This window comes from Galleria mellonella, unplaced genomic scaffold (genome assembly GCF_026898425.1).
Source record: "Galleria mellonella isolate WM207_F2 unplaced genomic scaffold, CSIRO_AGI_GalMel_v1 utg21, whole genome shotgun sequence".
NCBI classification, from domain to species: domain Eukaryota; kingdom Metazoa; phylum Arthropoda; class Insecta; order Lepidoptera; family Pyralidae; genus Galleria; species Galleria mellonella.
This window is the reverse complement of record NW_026442037.1, coordinates 2,596,959-2,615,703: the sequence shown is the minus strand read 5'-3', so window position 1 is coordinate 2,615,703 and position 18,745 is coordinate 2,596,959. Positions and strand designations below refer to the sequence as shown.

The 18,745-nt window shown below is 35.8% G+C and overlaps 1 protein-coding gene across 1 annotated transcript; it reads left to right on the top strand.

Annotated features, from left to right (window-relative positions):
* Nucleotides 1–654: 654 nt before the first annotated feature.
* On the top strand, nucleotides 655–17,152 carry LOC113512814 (uncharacterized). Its single transcript, XM_026896743.3, has 8 exons — nucleotides 655–767; nucleotides 1,224–1,391; nucleotides 4,568–4,685; nucleotides 6,608–6,696; nucleotides 13,909–14,076; nucleotides 14,925–15,042; nucleotides 16,255–16,340; nucleotides 17,018–17,152. Exons 1-8 carry the CDS (start codon nucleotides 708–710, stop codon nucleotides 17,033–17,035), a joined length of 825 nt encoding a protein of 274 aa, XP_026752544.3. The 5' UTR covers nucleotides 655–707; the 3' UTR covers nucleotides 17,036–17,152.
* Nucleotides 17,153–18,745: the final 1,593 nt, after the last annotated feature.

The window sequence follows — 18,745 nt, the reverse complement described above, 5'->3', positions numbered from 1 at the left end:
TTTACCAATGAACAGTTAACTGCTGGTACAATAACTCATCCGTCAGGGGGGAACGGGATTGTTAGTAATGGGGTCTAACTGCCCCATTACTAGCAATATACTCTATCAGGTCGACTTCCACGTGGTTTCCCCTGGAAACCATCGTGGTTAATTCTAGTACAATTCATCACGATGGGCTAACTGACCTGCTTTCATCGTCACCTATCATCTCTCACTGGTGCCTCGCCAGCGTATACCGATAGTGCAAGCGGGGTTACCGTTCCATTATCATCCATTAAAAAAAACTCATCCGTCAGGAAAATATCCCATTGTGTTTTACTATTATAAAGTACACAATGTTTTACAATGGCAGAGACTTTAATGATTACTAAATGTTTACCAACAAAGACTTCAATCGTTCCCCACAATATACAGGTTATTCCAAACAATATTGCTACATTTATTTTGGCTCTAATTTGACATCGTCGTATCAATCGTTATTGAATTCTATATATTTAGCTTTCAAGTCTATACTTGTTTGTGTTCCGTTTGGCAATAAATATAAAAATCCTAACTCATTTCGTTGGCCAGGACTCTAATACATTGCTTCATAGTTAATGACAATAATCAGCATGTTTCTATACTATATAAGCGTTTATTTGATATTTTCGACCCATTTGCACTTCGTTTAACTATCTAAATCGTTGTCACTTGTCACAACTTCGAGTATGTCTACAGTATTGAAACTTGTTCTATGTGCTTTTATTTTTATTCGGTTTTTTGTTCAGGTATGTATGTACTACTAATAACGTAGATACATTAAACTGTAAATATTCCATGGCACAGTAAAATACAACGCGAAATTGTATGTATAGAATACGTATGTATTCTAAACATTTTTTCACCAGAGGGAGACTTTGTACAAAAGTCGATTGTTTGGGTATCGCTGTCCCATTCGTGTTTCTACCGTGAAGTAGTTGTGTTTGCATGCCTGTGTTTCGGTTTGAAAGGTGGGATATAGCGTGAATTTACTGGGTACAGAGGAATAACACCTGAGTCCTCAGGAATGGCAATATTTGAGGGGTGTCATGAGCGAAACAGTATACTCTGTTATGTCCATGGTACTGCTCATGTCTATAGGTGACAGTTACCACTTTCCAACAGGTGGGCCGTCAGCTTGTTTGCCATTCTAAGCTGCTAAAAAAATATATATCATAAATTGTAAAAAATTCTAATTTCCACAGGGTGACCCCATCGACGAGTTGAAGCAGACTTATATGAATATAGTTAAGGAATGTCTGACCAAATACCCCGTAACGTCTGAGGAAATGGAACACATGAAAAATGGTACTTTGTCAAAAAGTGGACAAGCCAACTGTCTTCTCGCGTGTGCTTACCGGAAAACTGGAATGGTAACACATGCACTATAGTGATAAGAATTAAGTTTATTTGTGATGAACACTACGCATTTAATAATAATAATCCCTAACACACATAATCTCCAAACTACAATCTCAGATAAACTTGCGAAGTACCAGGATCTTGTAATAGCAGTGAAAACACAATGGCAAACCCATGCAGTACATATTGTACCCATTGTTCTATCTTCCACCGGCATTATCTCAAAGACTCTAAGTAATAGCCTACAAACACTAAATATCCACACTAATCAAACATACCTACTACAAAAGGCCACTATCTTAAATACCTGCCATATTATCAGAAAATTCCTCACCTCGTCTACTATTACATCTTCCTACTCTGATACCTCTCCTACACTTGTTTAAGGCCCGTGTCGGTGAGTAAACCTTCGTCCATGTGAAGAAGAGAAAGAAAAACAAAAATAAATAATAATAATAATATTTCTTTATTACAGATCAACAATCGACTTAAACTATGTTAGTAGAAAAAAATATACTAAAATCATTTTATGGCCCCTATAATAATTTTGACCCACAATGAGAGGATCGGGCTATCATATTTATTACGCTGGCGAGGCAGCAGTAAGGGTGATAGATGAGAATGAAAACAGGCCGGTTAGCTCATCATGATGAATTCATCAGGAATTATCCATGATAGTTTCCAGGGGGAACCGCCAGGAGGTCGACCTGGTTGGCTATATTACTAGCAATGGGATTCTCAGTCTCCATTACTAAGAATCCCTTTCCCCCCACGTACCTATAGTATAATACGCAACATAACCTTCAAGAAAAGAGTATATTCTAAGTCAATAAAGTCACTTACCATCAGGTGAGCCGCATGCTCGTTTGCCCCCTGTGTTGTAAAAAAAAAAAAAAAAAAGTATAAGCTCTACTAAGTCATAAAAGAAGGGAGCAAGTATGAAGTATCATTATTTAATCTATGTCTTACTCTCTACTAGTGAGGGGAAGGGATTATTAGTAATGCGGAATATCAGTCTCATTGATAGCAATATTTGCTGTCAGGCCGACCTCCACGCGATTCCCCCTGGAAACCGTCGCACTTCATTGTCATTTAGGTATTTTCATTTTATTTTAAAAACGAAGGACTTTTTAAATTAGGTTGTATTTTTTTTTACGTTTGCTACACATAACTCCGTCATTTAAAAACTGATTTATAAATTATTATTGTATCTCAAATAATATACTTTAAGATTTGTCCCACGAAAATTTTATCAATTTCGATTCAGCAGTTCAGTTTAAAGCAAAACAACTGGTTTGGCATCGACTGAAGTCGGTTTTACTTTATAGAAAACGATCTTCAATTATTTTCCAATGGTTTATATGTAAATACACCCTAATTAAAATTTTGTATAAGTAAATAAATTGAATTCGTGCGAAGAAGGGGTGAATCGCTAGTCTTCTGTAAGGTAAATGTACCCTTGCAAGGTAGGCAGAGAGACAATTTGTTTTATTTACATAAATACATCACTCAATTAACACAAATGCATACAGAAACTAGACGCCCAAGGTCAGTTCTGATGAGGCAGCAATTACACGGTGCGGACTCCGGACCGGACAATGGTCCAACGTTCGATTCTCGTGTCATTTAATGCCGCTGTCTACCGGAAACGAATATTTGGCCATTTATTGTTGGTGGCTGGCATAAATTATGTGGCTCTCGCTTGTTTATTACGCCCTATTATTAGAGTTCAAAGTTTGTTCAATTTTTTTTATTTATTTTTTTTATTACACTGAGGCGGCAAACAAGCATACGACCCACGATTGTTTAATTTTGATTTGGAACGATTAATTTTTTGTATTTTAGATTTCAATTGTTTTGAGAAATATATTAATAAAATATATAATAAGTGCATTTTAAAAAGATGTTTCTTTTACTAACTTTCTTAAATTAACAAAAAAATAAAGATAAAAGATATGTAAATTCAATTCTTTTTTAAATATCTACTTAATTAAATTTAATCATTCATTTTAAACCGGAAAGTTTCACTTCAGTGATTTGTTTTATACTATATTTTTGATCAAGACTTTATTTATTTTTGTAGTTTGTTGTAACGAAGTTATCGTTTAATGTTGTTTTTTGAAAATTATGTTTTCTATTAAATATCCACTTTGTCCACTTTGTCATCATCATTTTATCCGTTAATTATCCAATTACGGATATAGGACTTCGATTAGACAATTATAAAGAACGGTCCTGAGCCACCTGCATCCACTAACTCTCTAAAACATTAATTAAGTAATTCAGATTGCTGGCAATACGTATGGTATTACCATAACCACATACCATATCAAGTCGACCAGCCCGTGGTCTCCGCTGGAAACCATCATGATAAATTCCAGGTGTACAAATCACTATAGGCTAACCAACCTGACCTTTTCATTTTCACAATTCCTCACTGGAGCTCCGCCGGTGTATACCGCTTGTGTAGGTAGGGTTACAATTTCATTATCATCCATAAAAAAAAAAAAACCAATGATATAGAATTTCCGCTAAATAACATTTAGTTGCATAAAATATTCTGCAACATATTTGAGATGATTGCTCCATCGAGTCTTACTGCGTTTACTTTTATGGATTCTCCACTAAGGCACCACGGCCGACTGTGCTTCTGCCGGGGGTTAGTTGCCATCTCTTCTCCCTAAGAGAGGAGATGAGAATTTTTGGAAAATTTAAAAAAATATTTTTATTTATCCTGATTGATATATATTGCACAATTCAAGTGTACACACAGATCTTGTACAATGTGTTGGCTTAACAACTAGAACGTATTAAAACTTAAAATTTTACCAGAGGGAGACTTTGTACAAAAGTCGATTGCTTGGGTGGCCTGTCCCATTCGTGTTTCAACCGTGAAGCAGTTGTGTTTGCATGGCTGTGTTTCGGTTTGAAGGGTGGGATATGGCGTGAATTTACTGGGTACAGAGGAATAACACCTGAGTCTTTAGGAATGGCAACGCATAGGGGGTATCCTGGGGGAAACAGTATACTCTGTTATTTCCATGGTACTGCTCATGTCTATAGGCGACGGTTACCACTTTACATCAGGTGAGCCATCAGATTGTTTGCCATTCTAAGTTGTATAAAGAAAAAAAAATTAGTTCATAATAACTTTAATTGCTATGTATTATTAATATTATTATTACAGATGGACGAAGCTGGAATGTTATCATTGGAAGGCGTAAATAAAGCTACCGGAATGTACTTTTCAAACAATCCTGAAAAAATGAAGAAAGCGGAGGAATTCATAGAAGCTTGCAAGGGAGGTAAGGATGTGCCTAGATGGTTACCATACGATACCAGCCGCTAGCTGTCCACTGCTGAACATAGGCCTCCCCTTAATGGGAGGGTTTTCGGTAATTGTCACGCTTGGCAAGAACGTTGGCAAACGCAATTGGGCCTCGATGATATATTAACAGGGATTCTACTGCCCATCTACTATTCAGTTCCCTTAGTATTTTTTTTGATGGGTGAAAATGGTATGTTAACTCCGCCTGCGTTAACGGGACACGCTGGCGGAGCACCAGTGAAGGGTGATAGATGAGAATGAAAACAGGCCAGTTAGCCCATCATGATGAATTCATCAGGAATTAACCATGATAGTTTCCAGGGAGAACCACGAGGAGGTCTGTCTGGTTGGGTATATTGCTAGCAATGGGATTCTCAGTCTCCATTACTAACAATCCTTTTCTTCCCTCCCTTAGTATTTGTATTCCCTTAGTTCTTACAACACGCTTGGGATAGGAAGGGGTGGACTATTCCATACAGGGGCCGCATGGCAAGTAGATGGTTAACTTATAAGATGGTTAACTTATAACTTATAAGAATTATACGAATTGTCTGAGCATCTTCTTATTACACGACTACCCAAAACTGAATAATCCTGATCTGTCACCGCTTAATACGTGCTTTTCATGTCTGCCACTACATGCCAATTAATGCAAACAATAACAGACGCATCATAGATAAATTTCAAGTCACAGCTAAAAACTTCATCTCAACTTTCAAACTGTCTAACAGCTTCCTGCCTGGAGTATTCCAGACACAACATTCAAAGAAACTGCTTGGTATTGTAGCTGTTGAATTACTCTATTTAAGAACCCAACTGTGGATCCATTTTCAAAAATATGGTGAACCATATTATAATATTTTTATTATTTACTAGCTGACTCGGCAAACGTTGTTTTACCATATACATTATTTCGAAAATTTATCCTACTACAATTATTATATTCGATTGCCATCTTGCAACCTTATTGCGGAATATAAAAATCGCGATTAAAAAACAGAGGTTGATCTTAAAAGTGTGAAAATTTTAATTTGTATGTATTTTTCAATGCTGAATCATAATAAAATAAAAAAAAATTGCCAAAAAAATAAAAAAAAAAATTTTTTGGGGAGGGTCACCCTTATCATTGAAGGATATGAAAAATAGATGTTAGCCGATTCTCAGACCTACCCGATATGCACACAAAATTTCATAAAAATCGGTAAAGCCGTTTCGGAGGAGTTTGGTAACAAACACCGCGACACGAGAATTTTATATATTAGATAATAGCTTTATTGACTGCTTATAATGCATGACCAAAGTGTGCACTTGGTACCAATAGTGATTTGTGTATTGTATAATGTAATAAATAATTGAAAATTAAATATATAATATACATCGAAAAAGGAATGTTGCGTTGGTTTGGTCATTTGGAGAGGATGGATGAAAGAAGAATTACGAAAGAGATTTATCGAGCAAGAATGAATGGAGATGTCCGTAGGGGCCGCCCTAGATGGACGTATGTCGACCAAATAAGCGACGTGCTGAAGAAGGGCCAAATTAAAAGTACCCGTAACCGGCGAGCGTGTATGAAAATATTGATGAATGTGGAAGAAGCGAAAGAGGTTTGTTTGAATCGAAGCATTTGGCGTTCCATTGTTTCTGCCTACCCTAATGGGAGACAGGCGTGACAGATATGTATGTATGTATTAAATATATAATTTATCTTTATAAAATAACCTATTTGTAGGCAAATTCAATAGTTAATATTTGCATGCCATTTGATGTGGCGAAACATAACAGACATCTTATATACTTCACGAATGCGACATCTTATCTACGATGTTTCCAGCAAATAAATTTCATTTCATTTCATTTCCATGATAAATATTGGTCAATGATTAGTCTTTTTGTTTATAGTGAATGAAGAAGAAGTAAATGATGACGGGGACAAAGGTTGTTATCGGGCGGCGCTGATCTTCAGATGTACTATCGAAAAAGCGCCAGGGGTATGTTTTCTATATAATTCATTCATTTTAGCCGTTAAGTAACTCATTACATATAAAACCTATTTCTAAACGGATGTTTTTTTTTAATATAATTTTAAGGGCTTTTACCTTTTTCAGGTCCTATTGTACCCTGAACTGATTTCTCAAACAAAACTTTATCTACTTTCCCTAGACGCGATTTTTCTAAACGGATGTTATAAAGAGGAAATATTAGATTTTTTTTATGTAATGGATAAACTGATTTTTTTTGTACAACGAAGGTGGCAAACAAGTATACAGTCTATTTCATGGTTTTTTTTATACAACTTAGAATGGCAAACAAGCTGACGGTTCACCTGATGGAAAGTGATAACCGTCGCCTATAGGTATGAGCAGTACCATGGACATAACAGAGTATACTGTTTCGCCCATGATACCCCCCATACGTTGCTATTCCTGAGGACTCAGGTGTTATGACTCTGTACCCTGTAAATTCACGCCATATCCCACCCTTCAAATCGAAACACAGCCGCGCAAACACAGCTGCTTCACGGTATAAACACGAATAGGACAGAGGTACCCAAGCAATCGACTTTTGTACAAAGTCTCCCTCTGATGGTAAATGGTCACTGTTGCCTATGGATGCCTGTAACACTAGGGGAATCACGTGTATATTGCCGACACTGAAGAAATCTTGATATACCCTTTCCGAAAAAACCCATACTGTTGTCTCTAGGGGAAATCTCGAGATTTTCCCCTGACCGTTGTTCGTTTGCCCCCTGTGTTATAAAAAAAGAATGTTTTACTATTGTTCCATGTCACCATCATACATACCACACTATTTTATAACCGACTTCAAAAAAGGTGGTTGTTCTGAATTCGGCTGTATTTTTTTATGTTTGTTACCTCATAACTCCGTCAGTTATAAACCGATTTGAAGATTTTTTTTTCAAAATGAAAATATAGATTTACCAAAATCAAAAGTCTATAGTCTATAGCACTCAGGTATATCTTCCCCTTTCTAACACTAAAAGAACTTCCAAAATCGGACCAGTAATACCGGAAATTACCCCTAACATCCAAACTTACAAAATTTACCTCTTTATAATATTAGTATTGGGGGGGGGAAGGAATGTTAGTAATGGGGAGATTAGTCCCCATTTCTATTAATGTATCCCATCAGGTCGACCTCCACGCGGTTCCCCCTGGAAACCATCGTGACTAATTTATCGTTAATTCGTCACGATGGGCTAACTGACCTGCCTTTTCATCCTCACCAACCATCCCTCACCGGTATCCCGCCAGTGTATACCGATAGCGTAGGCGGGATTACCATTCCATTATCATCCATTAAAAAAAAAATATTAGTATAGATTTATTGAGTTATTTTTTATTGATTTTTTTCCAGTTCGATCTCATTTAATCGGAGTGATTGCGAGCATCGATATGTCCGGAACAACGTACAGATAACAAATCGTCCTTCATCATTACATACAGATTAGCATCACACAATAAGGTAACGTCATCAGGAATCAAATACTATGATCATTTATGAATAATTAAGATATATTGTATTTTGTATTTTGTTGTACTAGAAATAAGGGCTAATTTGTTTTTATTTTTTGTCTGTAAAATTATAGGAATTAATTGTAATTTTTTTTTATTTAGTACTTACTACCTTTTATCCGCGACTTTATCCGCGTGAACGATATATATATATATATATATATATATATATATATATATATATATATATATATATATATATATATATATATATATATATAACCTATAATAACCTATGTCCTGCTTCATCCCATATACATAGTATATGTATACCAATTACATAATGATTGGTTAATCCATTAAGATGCTATAAATAATCAAATAAACTCACTTTCATATTTATAATATTAGTCAAGATAAGTAGGAGCTATTTTATTAAATTTTTTGTTAGGAGTTAATTGCAAAATTGTTTTTTTATTTAGTATTAACCTTCCTTAAATGTCCTTTTTTATAAAAAAAAATACGTATCCAATTTTGATGCCAAAAGGTAGCAAATAATTTAAATAGTTCATTTATTTAGAGGCCATTTCTATTTTAATTTACTTTATTTGTATTTTTTTTTATTTCGTTTTCTCCATCATTCGGGAAGGCAAAAGGACTAAGCTTATACAGCCGTTGTCTTCACTTAATTTCTGGTATTATTTTTTTCCATTTTGGTTAACTAGAGTTGTTCAAATGTTGAAATTACATATTCATATACAGATTTATATGCTTCTTTGTTTTTTAACATAAAATAACTCATACAAGAAATATTAAAATAAATATATATAGTACCTATATAATAAATTTATTTTGATGATTTTAATTCTCCTCCTTGTTGGATATTAATAACCGTCGCCTATAGTCATGAAAAGTAATTATGGAAATGACAGATTCTGATATAATACGATTTCTCACTTCAGAATGAAAACTGATACTCTTATTATAGTTTGTTTGTACATATACATATAAAAAAAACATAAGAATGGTAACAATACAATAAATAACAGAGACTGTGTCACTGTGACTGTGTATATTGCTTGCAATGGGGCCCTTAGTCTCCATTAATAACTATCCCTTCTTCCCGGACTACGTGGTTTTGCCTCTGTACCCTGTATTTCCATTGTCTCGTTACCATTGAAAATTGAAAATTGCTTTTTTAGATCTTTCTAATGTCAAATGTTACCTTTGTACAAAACGACATGTTTTTTTTTTTAATTCAGCTTTTTTTCTTAGAGTCGTTCACTCAGTTTCTCCTTTTAAATACAAACTCGAACTATGTTCCAAAAATCTGTATCATAACTGGCACACAATTCAATAAGGCAACGTTGAATATACAAATGAAATTTATCACAACATAGGTATGTCTAATATGTGAGGCGTAATTATTATTAGATCAATGTTGGCAAACATTCACAAAAACAGATATATTATTGATGATAATATCACAGATGCTTCTAAACAAGGAACTGTTCTATCCTTTTCTATGCAATAAGGAAGACATTTAGTTTTTTTTTTATACAACTTAGAATGGCAAACAAGCTTTTTTTTTTATACTACTTAGAATGGCAAACAAGCTGGCGGTCCACCTGATGGAAAGTGGTAACCGTCGCCTATAGAAATGAGCAGTACTATGAACATAACAGAGTATACTGTTTCGCCCATTATACACCCCATGCGTTGCCATTCCTGAGGACTCAGATGTTATTCCTCTGTACCCAGTAAATTCACGCCATATCCCACCCTTAAAACCGAAACACAGCAATGCAAACAGAGCTGCTTTACGGTTGAAACACGAATGGGACAGAGGTACCCAAGCAATCGACTTTTGTACAAAGTCTCCATTTCTGAGGACTCATGAGTTATTCCTCTGTACCCTGTTAATTCACTGCATATATATTACTGCCCTTCAAACCGAAACACAGCCATGCAAATACAACTGCTTCACGGTAGAAATACGAATAGGACAGAGATGGCCAAGCAGAAGACTTTTGTTCAAAGACCAGAGGGCGACTGTCTCCCTCTGGTATATTATATATTTTATGCCATGTGATCCTGGCATAGACTGGGCCACTTTTTCCTTTACTGTAAGTGTCGTAAGAGGTGACTAAGGGACCTTAATTGTCGACGGATAGCCAATAGGGTCCCTCTTAAAGCATCACTAAAGACTAAGCACTGGGTACAAAGGAATAACACTCGAGTCCTCAGGAATGGCAACGCATGGAGGGTATCATGGGCGAAACAGTATACTCTGTTATGTCCATGGTACTGCTCATGTCTATAGGCGACGGTTAACACTTTCCATCAGGTGGACCGTCGGCTTGTTTGTCATTCTAAGTTGTATAAAAAAAAAGCCTGAATGTTAGAGTTACTCGCGAACCAGGTGGGAATCTCTCTCATACAGTATACCAAAAATCCACTCACATAGATCAATATCTACATGCTATAGCCTACCATCACCCGGTGCACCTATTATCAGTACCAAAAGCCCTTATAAACCATGCCATGGCTTTATATGACCCGCAGTTCAATAAAAAAGTAGTTTGACCATATCAGGGTTGTGTTAGAGAGGATTGGTTTCGAGTGGAGAGAGTCTTGCCAATCTTGCCAATCCAAGCAAACGTAAGCTTTTATCTAAAGTTAAAAGAGCACCTCTATTTCTATCTAATATACGAGGTCTGTCCGGAAAGTTCGTATAAAAGTGTTCTGGAATGCGAGAAAGAGGAGTGGGGAGGCCAGGTAAGCGCAGGACCCCTTCCTTATGTCCCTAACAATGCTTCAGTTCTGGTCTGACCGCCGTGCGGTGCGAACTGGCTTGTCACGCCATCTGTGAAGTTACCTCTTAACGAAACCCCGTCGGCATGGAGCCCGCTTCCGTTGAAGAGCAGCGCGTCGTAATCAAGTTTCTCTCGAAACTCGGCAAGAATGGCCGTGAAATTTTTGCCGATCTCAGAACAGTTTATGGGGATGATGCTGTGAAGGAACCAACCGTCCACAAGTGGCTAAAAAGATTCAGAGAGGGCCGAGAAAGCGTTCAAGATGACCCACGTTCAACGTCCTTCCACTTCACATTCCGACGAAAACGTGGAAAGAATTCGAACTTGTGTTAATGGGGACCGTCGTTTAACGGTCAGACAGTCGTGTGGCACGAGTTCGTCCAGAATTGGCGCGAGAAGGGCGTTGGATTCTTCACCACGACAATGCCCCTGCCCACACCTCTCTTGTTGTCCGTGAGTTTTTGAGTAAAAATTCCATTACGGTGACCGAACACCCCCTATTCGCCGGATTTGGCCCCGTGTGACTTCTTCTTGTTCCCAAAAACCAAATTGGTACTTCGGGGGCGGCATTTGGGGGACATAAATGAGATAAAAAAAGCTACGACGGGGCAGCTGAGAAACCTACAACCAGAGGACTTTCAAGGAGCCTTCTCACAGTGGAAACGGCGTTGGCACAAGTGCATTATGTCACAGGGGGAGTACTTTGAAGGGGATAAAATTGATTTACCTGAATAATTGTAAAATAAAATTTTTAAAAAACTTTTATACGTACTTTCCGGACAAACCTCGTAAAAGGAGTAACAGAAAATAGGACAGTGTTATCCAATAATGCATGCGAAATATTTCATTTTTTTTAATACAACTTAGAATGGCAAAGAAGCTGACGGCCCACCTGATGGAAAGTGGTAACCGTCGCCTATAGACATGAACAGTACCATGGACATAACAGAGTATACTGTTTCGCCCATGATACCCCCCATGCGTTGCCATTCCTGAGGACTCAGGTGTTATTCCTCCGTATCCAGTAAATTCACGCCATATCCCACCCTTCAATCCGAAACACAGCCATGCAAACACAACTGCTTTACAGTTGAAACACGAATGGGACAGAGGTAGCCAAGCAATCATTCTTCATCATTAAAAATACCTTTTTTCTCTTGCATGTTTTTTTATTACAGCAAGACACATGACCACACCATCGTAAACAAACATGGAGATGATATGGTTCATCAATTGAAAAGAGAACTTTCTATTCATAGCAGTTGACCACACTATGTCGGCCCACTAAGTACTTTCTCTTGCTATGTTTGAAGGGTCCGAGGTTATAGAAACACGTCACGGGAAAGGTCCTTCCACATTATTACGGTATGCTTCACATATGCCAATGGGATGCTACGTCACACACGATGGAAGGACGGAAGTACTGGGGAATTTCAATATAATAGGAAATAAACTGAAATGTGAAGGGGGAAGGGATTGTTAGTAATGGAGTTTGACAGTCCCATTGCTAGCAATATGCCTTATTAGGTCGACCTCCACGTGGTTCCCCCTGGAAACCATCGTGAACAATTCTTGTTGAATTTGTCACGATGGGCTAACTGACCTACTTCATCCTCACCTATCATCCTTCACTGGTGCCCCGCCGGTGTATACCGATAGCGCGGGTGGGGTTACCATTCCATTATCATCCATTAAATAAAAAATAAAAAAACTGAAATGTGGAAGTCACTGAAAAATCAATTACCAATGAACCGGATGGACATCATATTAAACTTTTAATTTGAATAAAATTATTATAGCATACCTAACAATAACACGGTTTAAATATACAAAATAATGCAATGATTCCTCATTTTATGAACAATTTAATGATGATCATTAGAGATAATGTCAAGGCATATAAATACATGTAGCCGATACAATATTATTCATTTCGTATTGTTCAGTAAAATAATTATTCACTATGGAAATAGCGTTTTTCTTGTTGATTCTTGTCAGCTGCGTATATGTAAGTGGATAGATTTTTTCTTTTTCTATTTTGCCACGTAGCTCAGAGTGTTCTTAATGGCCGAGGGATGGAAAGCAGCGTCCTCTTAAAACATCACCGAGGTTGCCAACCTGTCTGCCAAGCATGGCAACTTGTGGCAACAAAACACCCCATATGGGGGAGCTCAATACTCAGAAGTGGACAGTTACCCGCCGATTTGAAGATTACGCAGAGCATTATGCAGAGTTAATGAATGCATAATGATATACGACTACTATCATCCCGCGGCTTCAATCGCGTAGATTAGTGTAAAAAGTATTTTAGATGCTAACTTTTTAACCTACACTTCAAACAAATTTTATTCAAATCCTTTAAGTAGTTTTTGCCTCAATAAACATTCATGTATCGTTACCAAATTTCGGATTTATGATATTAATACGATATTACAGCTTACTATAATATATATATATATATTTATATTTATAATAGCTCCATATCACCACCATCACATCTGCCGTTAACTGTCCACTGCTGAACATAAGCCTCTCTCATAAGAGGGGTTTTGCCAGTAGTTGCTACGCTTAGCAGGAGGGTCTGCGACCGCAGTTTGGCTTTGATGATGTTTTAAAAGGGACGCTGCTGCCTATACCTCGAGCGTTAAGTTCTATTAGACGCCTATTATGACACCCACGGGAAAGGAAGGGATGGCCCATTCTATGCCAGGATCACATGTGTATATAACTTAGTATATTAATGTTATATTAAAACTCAGTCTATGATGGGTTTATCCGTTTTGGTAAATGTTAATTTATTACTCGAGAAGTCCTACATTCAACGTGGAAGGAGTCGAGCCACCACCTAGGTTAACTTGCTTTGGTATCGGTCCCTTCTATTGCTGGAGAGTTGATTATTTTTTGTTCCAAGGCAAAAACGGACGAAGAAATCAAAGCGGACTTTATCAAAATCGTGACGCAATGTTTGCCCGATCATCCAGTGGACATGAATGAGCTGACGAAACTCCAGATGCTGGTTGTGCCCAAAAAGACAGAGGTGAAGTGTCTACTCGCATGTGCTTACAAGAAGGAAGGAATCGTAAGTCTAGCTTCACTATTATGTTATTATGTTCTGAAATTTTGGATATTTAAAACATATTGATCGAAAAATATTTTAATTATTAAACGTCCATATATATCCCAAAGAGGGTTGACGTCAGGCAGGTGGCCGGTCGTAAAACTAAAAATCAAGTCTTTTTGTAATATGGACAAAATCATATTACGCCGACCCCAAATGATTGGGATAAGGGTAGGAAGATGATGATGATATATTAAATAGTATCGGAGACAAAAAAATTATTTATCGTTCTTTGACCTATATATTTTTTGAAAAGTGTTTAGTAAAGACTAGCACGGGTGGACATTTTTACATTTTTAAAAGTGGTTATTGTGACTTAACGATAATAGTTGGACATATAATATCGCGAAGTTTTTTGTAGTTATCGACCATTAAGGCTGCACACACGACGGAAGCTTAAAAATGGAGTAACTTCTCCCGTTTTCCCAACATTTCCCTTCACTGCTCTGCTCCTATTGAACGTAGCGTGATGAAAAGTAAAAAAAAGAAAAATACTATAACCTGTCCAGGAGTATGAAGAATAATTGTACCAAGTTTTGTTAAAATCCGTCGAGTAGTTTTTGTTTTTATAACGAACATACAGACAAGAATTTTACTAATTGCATTTTTGGCATCAGTATCGATCACTAATAATCACCCCCTGATAGTTATTTCGGAAATATATTTCATGTACAGAATTGACCTCCCTACAGATTTATTATAAGTATAGATATAAATATTTATATTGACTTATCGATTGTAAAATAAAATAAAAAAAATGAAGTCTTTATTGTTTAAAAGATCATTTAAATTATTTTTGCCTTAAACAGATGTCTAGCAAGGGTATGTATGACTTGCAACATGCTTACAAAATAGCAGAAGAAAATAAAAATGGAGACGAAAAGAGACTGGAGAATGCTAAGAAATTAGCTGACATATGTGTTAAAGGTAAATCATAAATTTATAATAAATCGTCTATTTTTTTATAATAAGGCACAAATATTAAACGGCGGTAATCACTTAAAGGTAAGTGACTACTGCCGCTTAGAAATACCCGTAACATTAGAAAAATTGCAGGTGTATTATTTATTTATTTATTTATTCATTAGTACAAATATGTATACATGGCGGACTTAATGCTAAAAGCATTCTCTCCCAGTCAACCATAGGCAAGTGTCAGAATACTCGAATGCGGCACTACTAATTATTGATATACATACATACTAAAATTACATATATAAACGAATAAATATATATGAATAACAAATATACTTACACATATATGATATATACTATATTATACACGAATTTGGGAATAATATAAAGCACTTATTACACAAGTATTACCAGCCTTTTAGGAAGGAATATGCTCTTTTCTTGAAGGTTTTAATGTTGTATTTGTTGAAAATACTGCTGCAGTTTAAATAGAACTTAATCAAAATGTAAACAAACCAATAATTGACCCGACCATAAGACAGTCTACTAATTTTATTTTATATTTATTTTACCAATGGGAGGCTTTCTATAAAAGTTTGAATGGTGCGATATGGCAGTGAATTTACGGGGTATAAAGACATAACACCTTAATTCTCAGGAATGGCAACACATGAGGATTTTTTTTAATGGGTGAAAATGGAATGGTTACCCCGTCCGCATTATCGGTATACACCGACGGGGCGCCAGTGGAAGATGATAGATGAGAATGAATTCGACAAGAATTAAACATGATGGTTTCCAGGGGGAATCGCGTGGAGAGAACCTGAGAGGCCCATATTGCTAGCAATGGGGCTATTAGACCCCATTACTAACAATCCTTTTCCCCCCAAACACATGAGGGGTATCGTAGGTGAAACAGTGTGCTCTGTTATGTCCATGGTACTGCTCATGTCTTTAGGCGACGGTTACCGTTTTGCATCATGTGGGTTGTTAGCTTGTTTGCCATTCTAAGTAGCATAAAAAAAAGCATTAACTGTTAACTGCTGAACATAAGCCATCCCTATAAGATGAGTTTTGCCAATATTTATCACGATTTGTAAGCGGGTTAGCAACGGCTTTGGTTATCCCTCAATCATTAAGTTCCCAGGAAAGGAAGGGGTGACTCATTCTATGCCGGGACCATACGGCTACTTAGCTTATTTATTCAAAACGTTATCATTTCAGTTAACGATGTCGAAGTGAGCGATGGCGAAAAGGGTTGTGAACGATCAGCGCTTATGTTTAAATGTTTAGTTGAAAATGCTCCTAAGGTAAGTCTAGTATTAAGTGACTTATAAGTCTTATTAGTGATGAAGTTTTTGTGATGTATTCTCAGAAAGAGAACTGCACGGAGTTGTCTGTAAGTAAGTAGCGTCTGTAAAAAAATAGGTTACTTGATATAACACAACAAACATAACTAAAATATAATTTTTATTTATATTTTAGTTATATTTGTTTGAATACTGCGATTTGGCAAAACAATAAGGAATTTTATTTTAAAACGGTTGTATGTCGAGGCTCAGTCCATGTCAATCGACACGTAAAATATCCTATGTGATAAGTTAGAATATGACCCAATCGTGTACCAAATTTCATTTTAATCTATTTAGTACTTTATGCATGAAATAGTAACAAACGTCCATCCATCTATTGTTACAAACTTTCGCATTTATAATAATTTAATTAATATAATTTTTGATTCGTAAGTAAGAGTTTATATTAGTAACTTAATATATATATGTATATATATATATATATATATATATTTTTTATATATATATATATATATATATATATATATATATATATATATATATATATATATTATACAACTTAGAATGGCAAACAAGCTGAAGTCTGGTCGGCCGGAACTATGCCGGGACTATATTAAAACATTTTACATTATGAATAATTCAGTACATAAGTAATTCTAATATTTTTGTTTCAGCTCGGATTCAAAGTATAAAATTATGAATATTATATACTCGTAGAACGTGATGCTCCACGACATCAAATTTATTGCAAGATCCTTTGTTTTGATTTGATATATAGAAAATATATTTTTCATAAGTAAATTATGGAATACTTGTTTGATTTTATTTTATAACTGTTAATAAATATTACATGTTAATATATATTACAGTGTATACTTTTTAATATATATTACAGTGTATACAGGGATTTTTAAGGAATTAAATTTGAGAAGATTTTTGGATTCAAATCGGAACATAGTAGAAATTTATAAATTTTTGATGGACGATATGTTTTATGCAGTGGACCAGAGCGGTCAACTATATAAACACAAATATGAGGAAATGAAGAGTAAACGAACCACCAGTAAGAGATGATAGCTGCGGATGAAAGTAATTTTTTTCTCTTAATTTGTGAACCGTGATGATTCACTAAATATTAACCGCGATGGTGTTTTTATGCAACTTAGAATGACAAACAAGTTAACGGCCCACCTGATGAAAAGTGGTTTCCAAGAAGTTGTTCAGCGACTTAAAAAAAAAGAGGAGATATAGAGCACGTCAAGAGAATATTACTTATTTGCAGATAATGCATGCTAACGCCATAATTTTTGAACCAAACAGCAAGGTTTTTTGTTTATTATTACAATAGTCGTTCCTATTTTTCTTAATTTCTATTAATATTATAAATGTAAGAAAACAAACAAACATACCCATTTGTTTGTTACTCTATAACACTTTAATGGCTTAACAAATCACGATGCTATTATAGGCATCCCGTCACCCGTATCCAATAGCGTAAAAAAAAACAATCACTATGGAATTTGATATACGAGTATACTTACTATATGGGATGGAGAAGGTAACTTCTTTTTATCCCGGTTAAAAAATATATTTCGAGCACGCAGCTGAAGTCGAGGGTAAAAACTAATATTTATAAGAGTATACTGTTCTTGGTCAAAAGGTCTGGTATTTTTTTTTATACAACTTAGAATGGCAAACAAGCTGACGGCCCTTCTGATGGAAAGTGGTAACCCTCGCCTATACTGTTTCATCCATGATACCACCCATGCGTTGCCATTCCTGAGGACTCAGGTGTTATTCCTCTGTACCCAGTAAATTCACGCCATATCCCACCCTTCAAACCGAAACACAGCCATGCAAATACAGCTAAATTTATCAAATGTTGCCAAAATTGATAAATTTATCAATTTTGTCAACATTGACTTAACATGGCAATTTGGGGGAAAGGGATTTTTAGTAATGGGGTCAACTGCTCTATTGCTAGCAATATTCTATCAGGTCAAACTCCACGTGGTTCCCCCTGGAAACCATCGTGGTTAATTCTAGTTCAATCCATCACGATGGGCTAACTGACCTGCTTTCATCATCACCTATCATCCCTCACTGGTGCCCCGCCAGCGTATACCGTTAGCGCAGGCGGAGTTACAATTCCATTACCATTCATTAAAAAAAAAAAAAAAAAAAAAAAAAAAAAAAAAGGTCTAGTATCTACATCTTGTATCATAATTTTGAACTACTGAGTATTAAATTTGATGATATTGTTATGATGAATGCTTCTGCTTTGTAACAGTCATCTTTAATTACAAACTACGCTAATAGATGGCGCTGAAATTTTTGTACTGAATTTTATAATAAAACAGTTTATATTAAATTAAATTAAGTAATAATGATCAATAATTTTA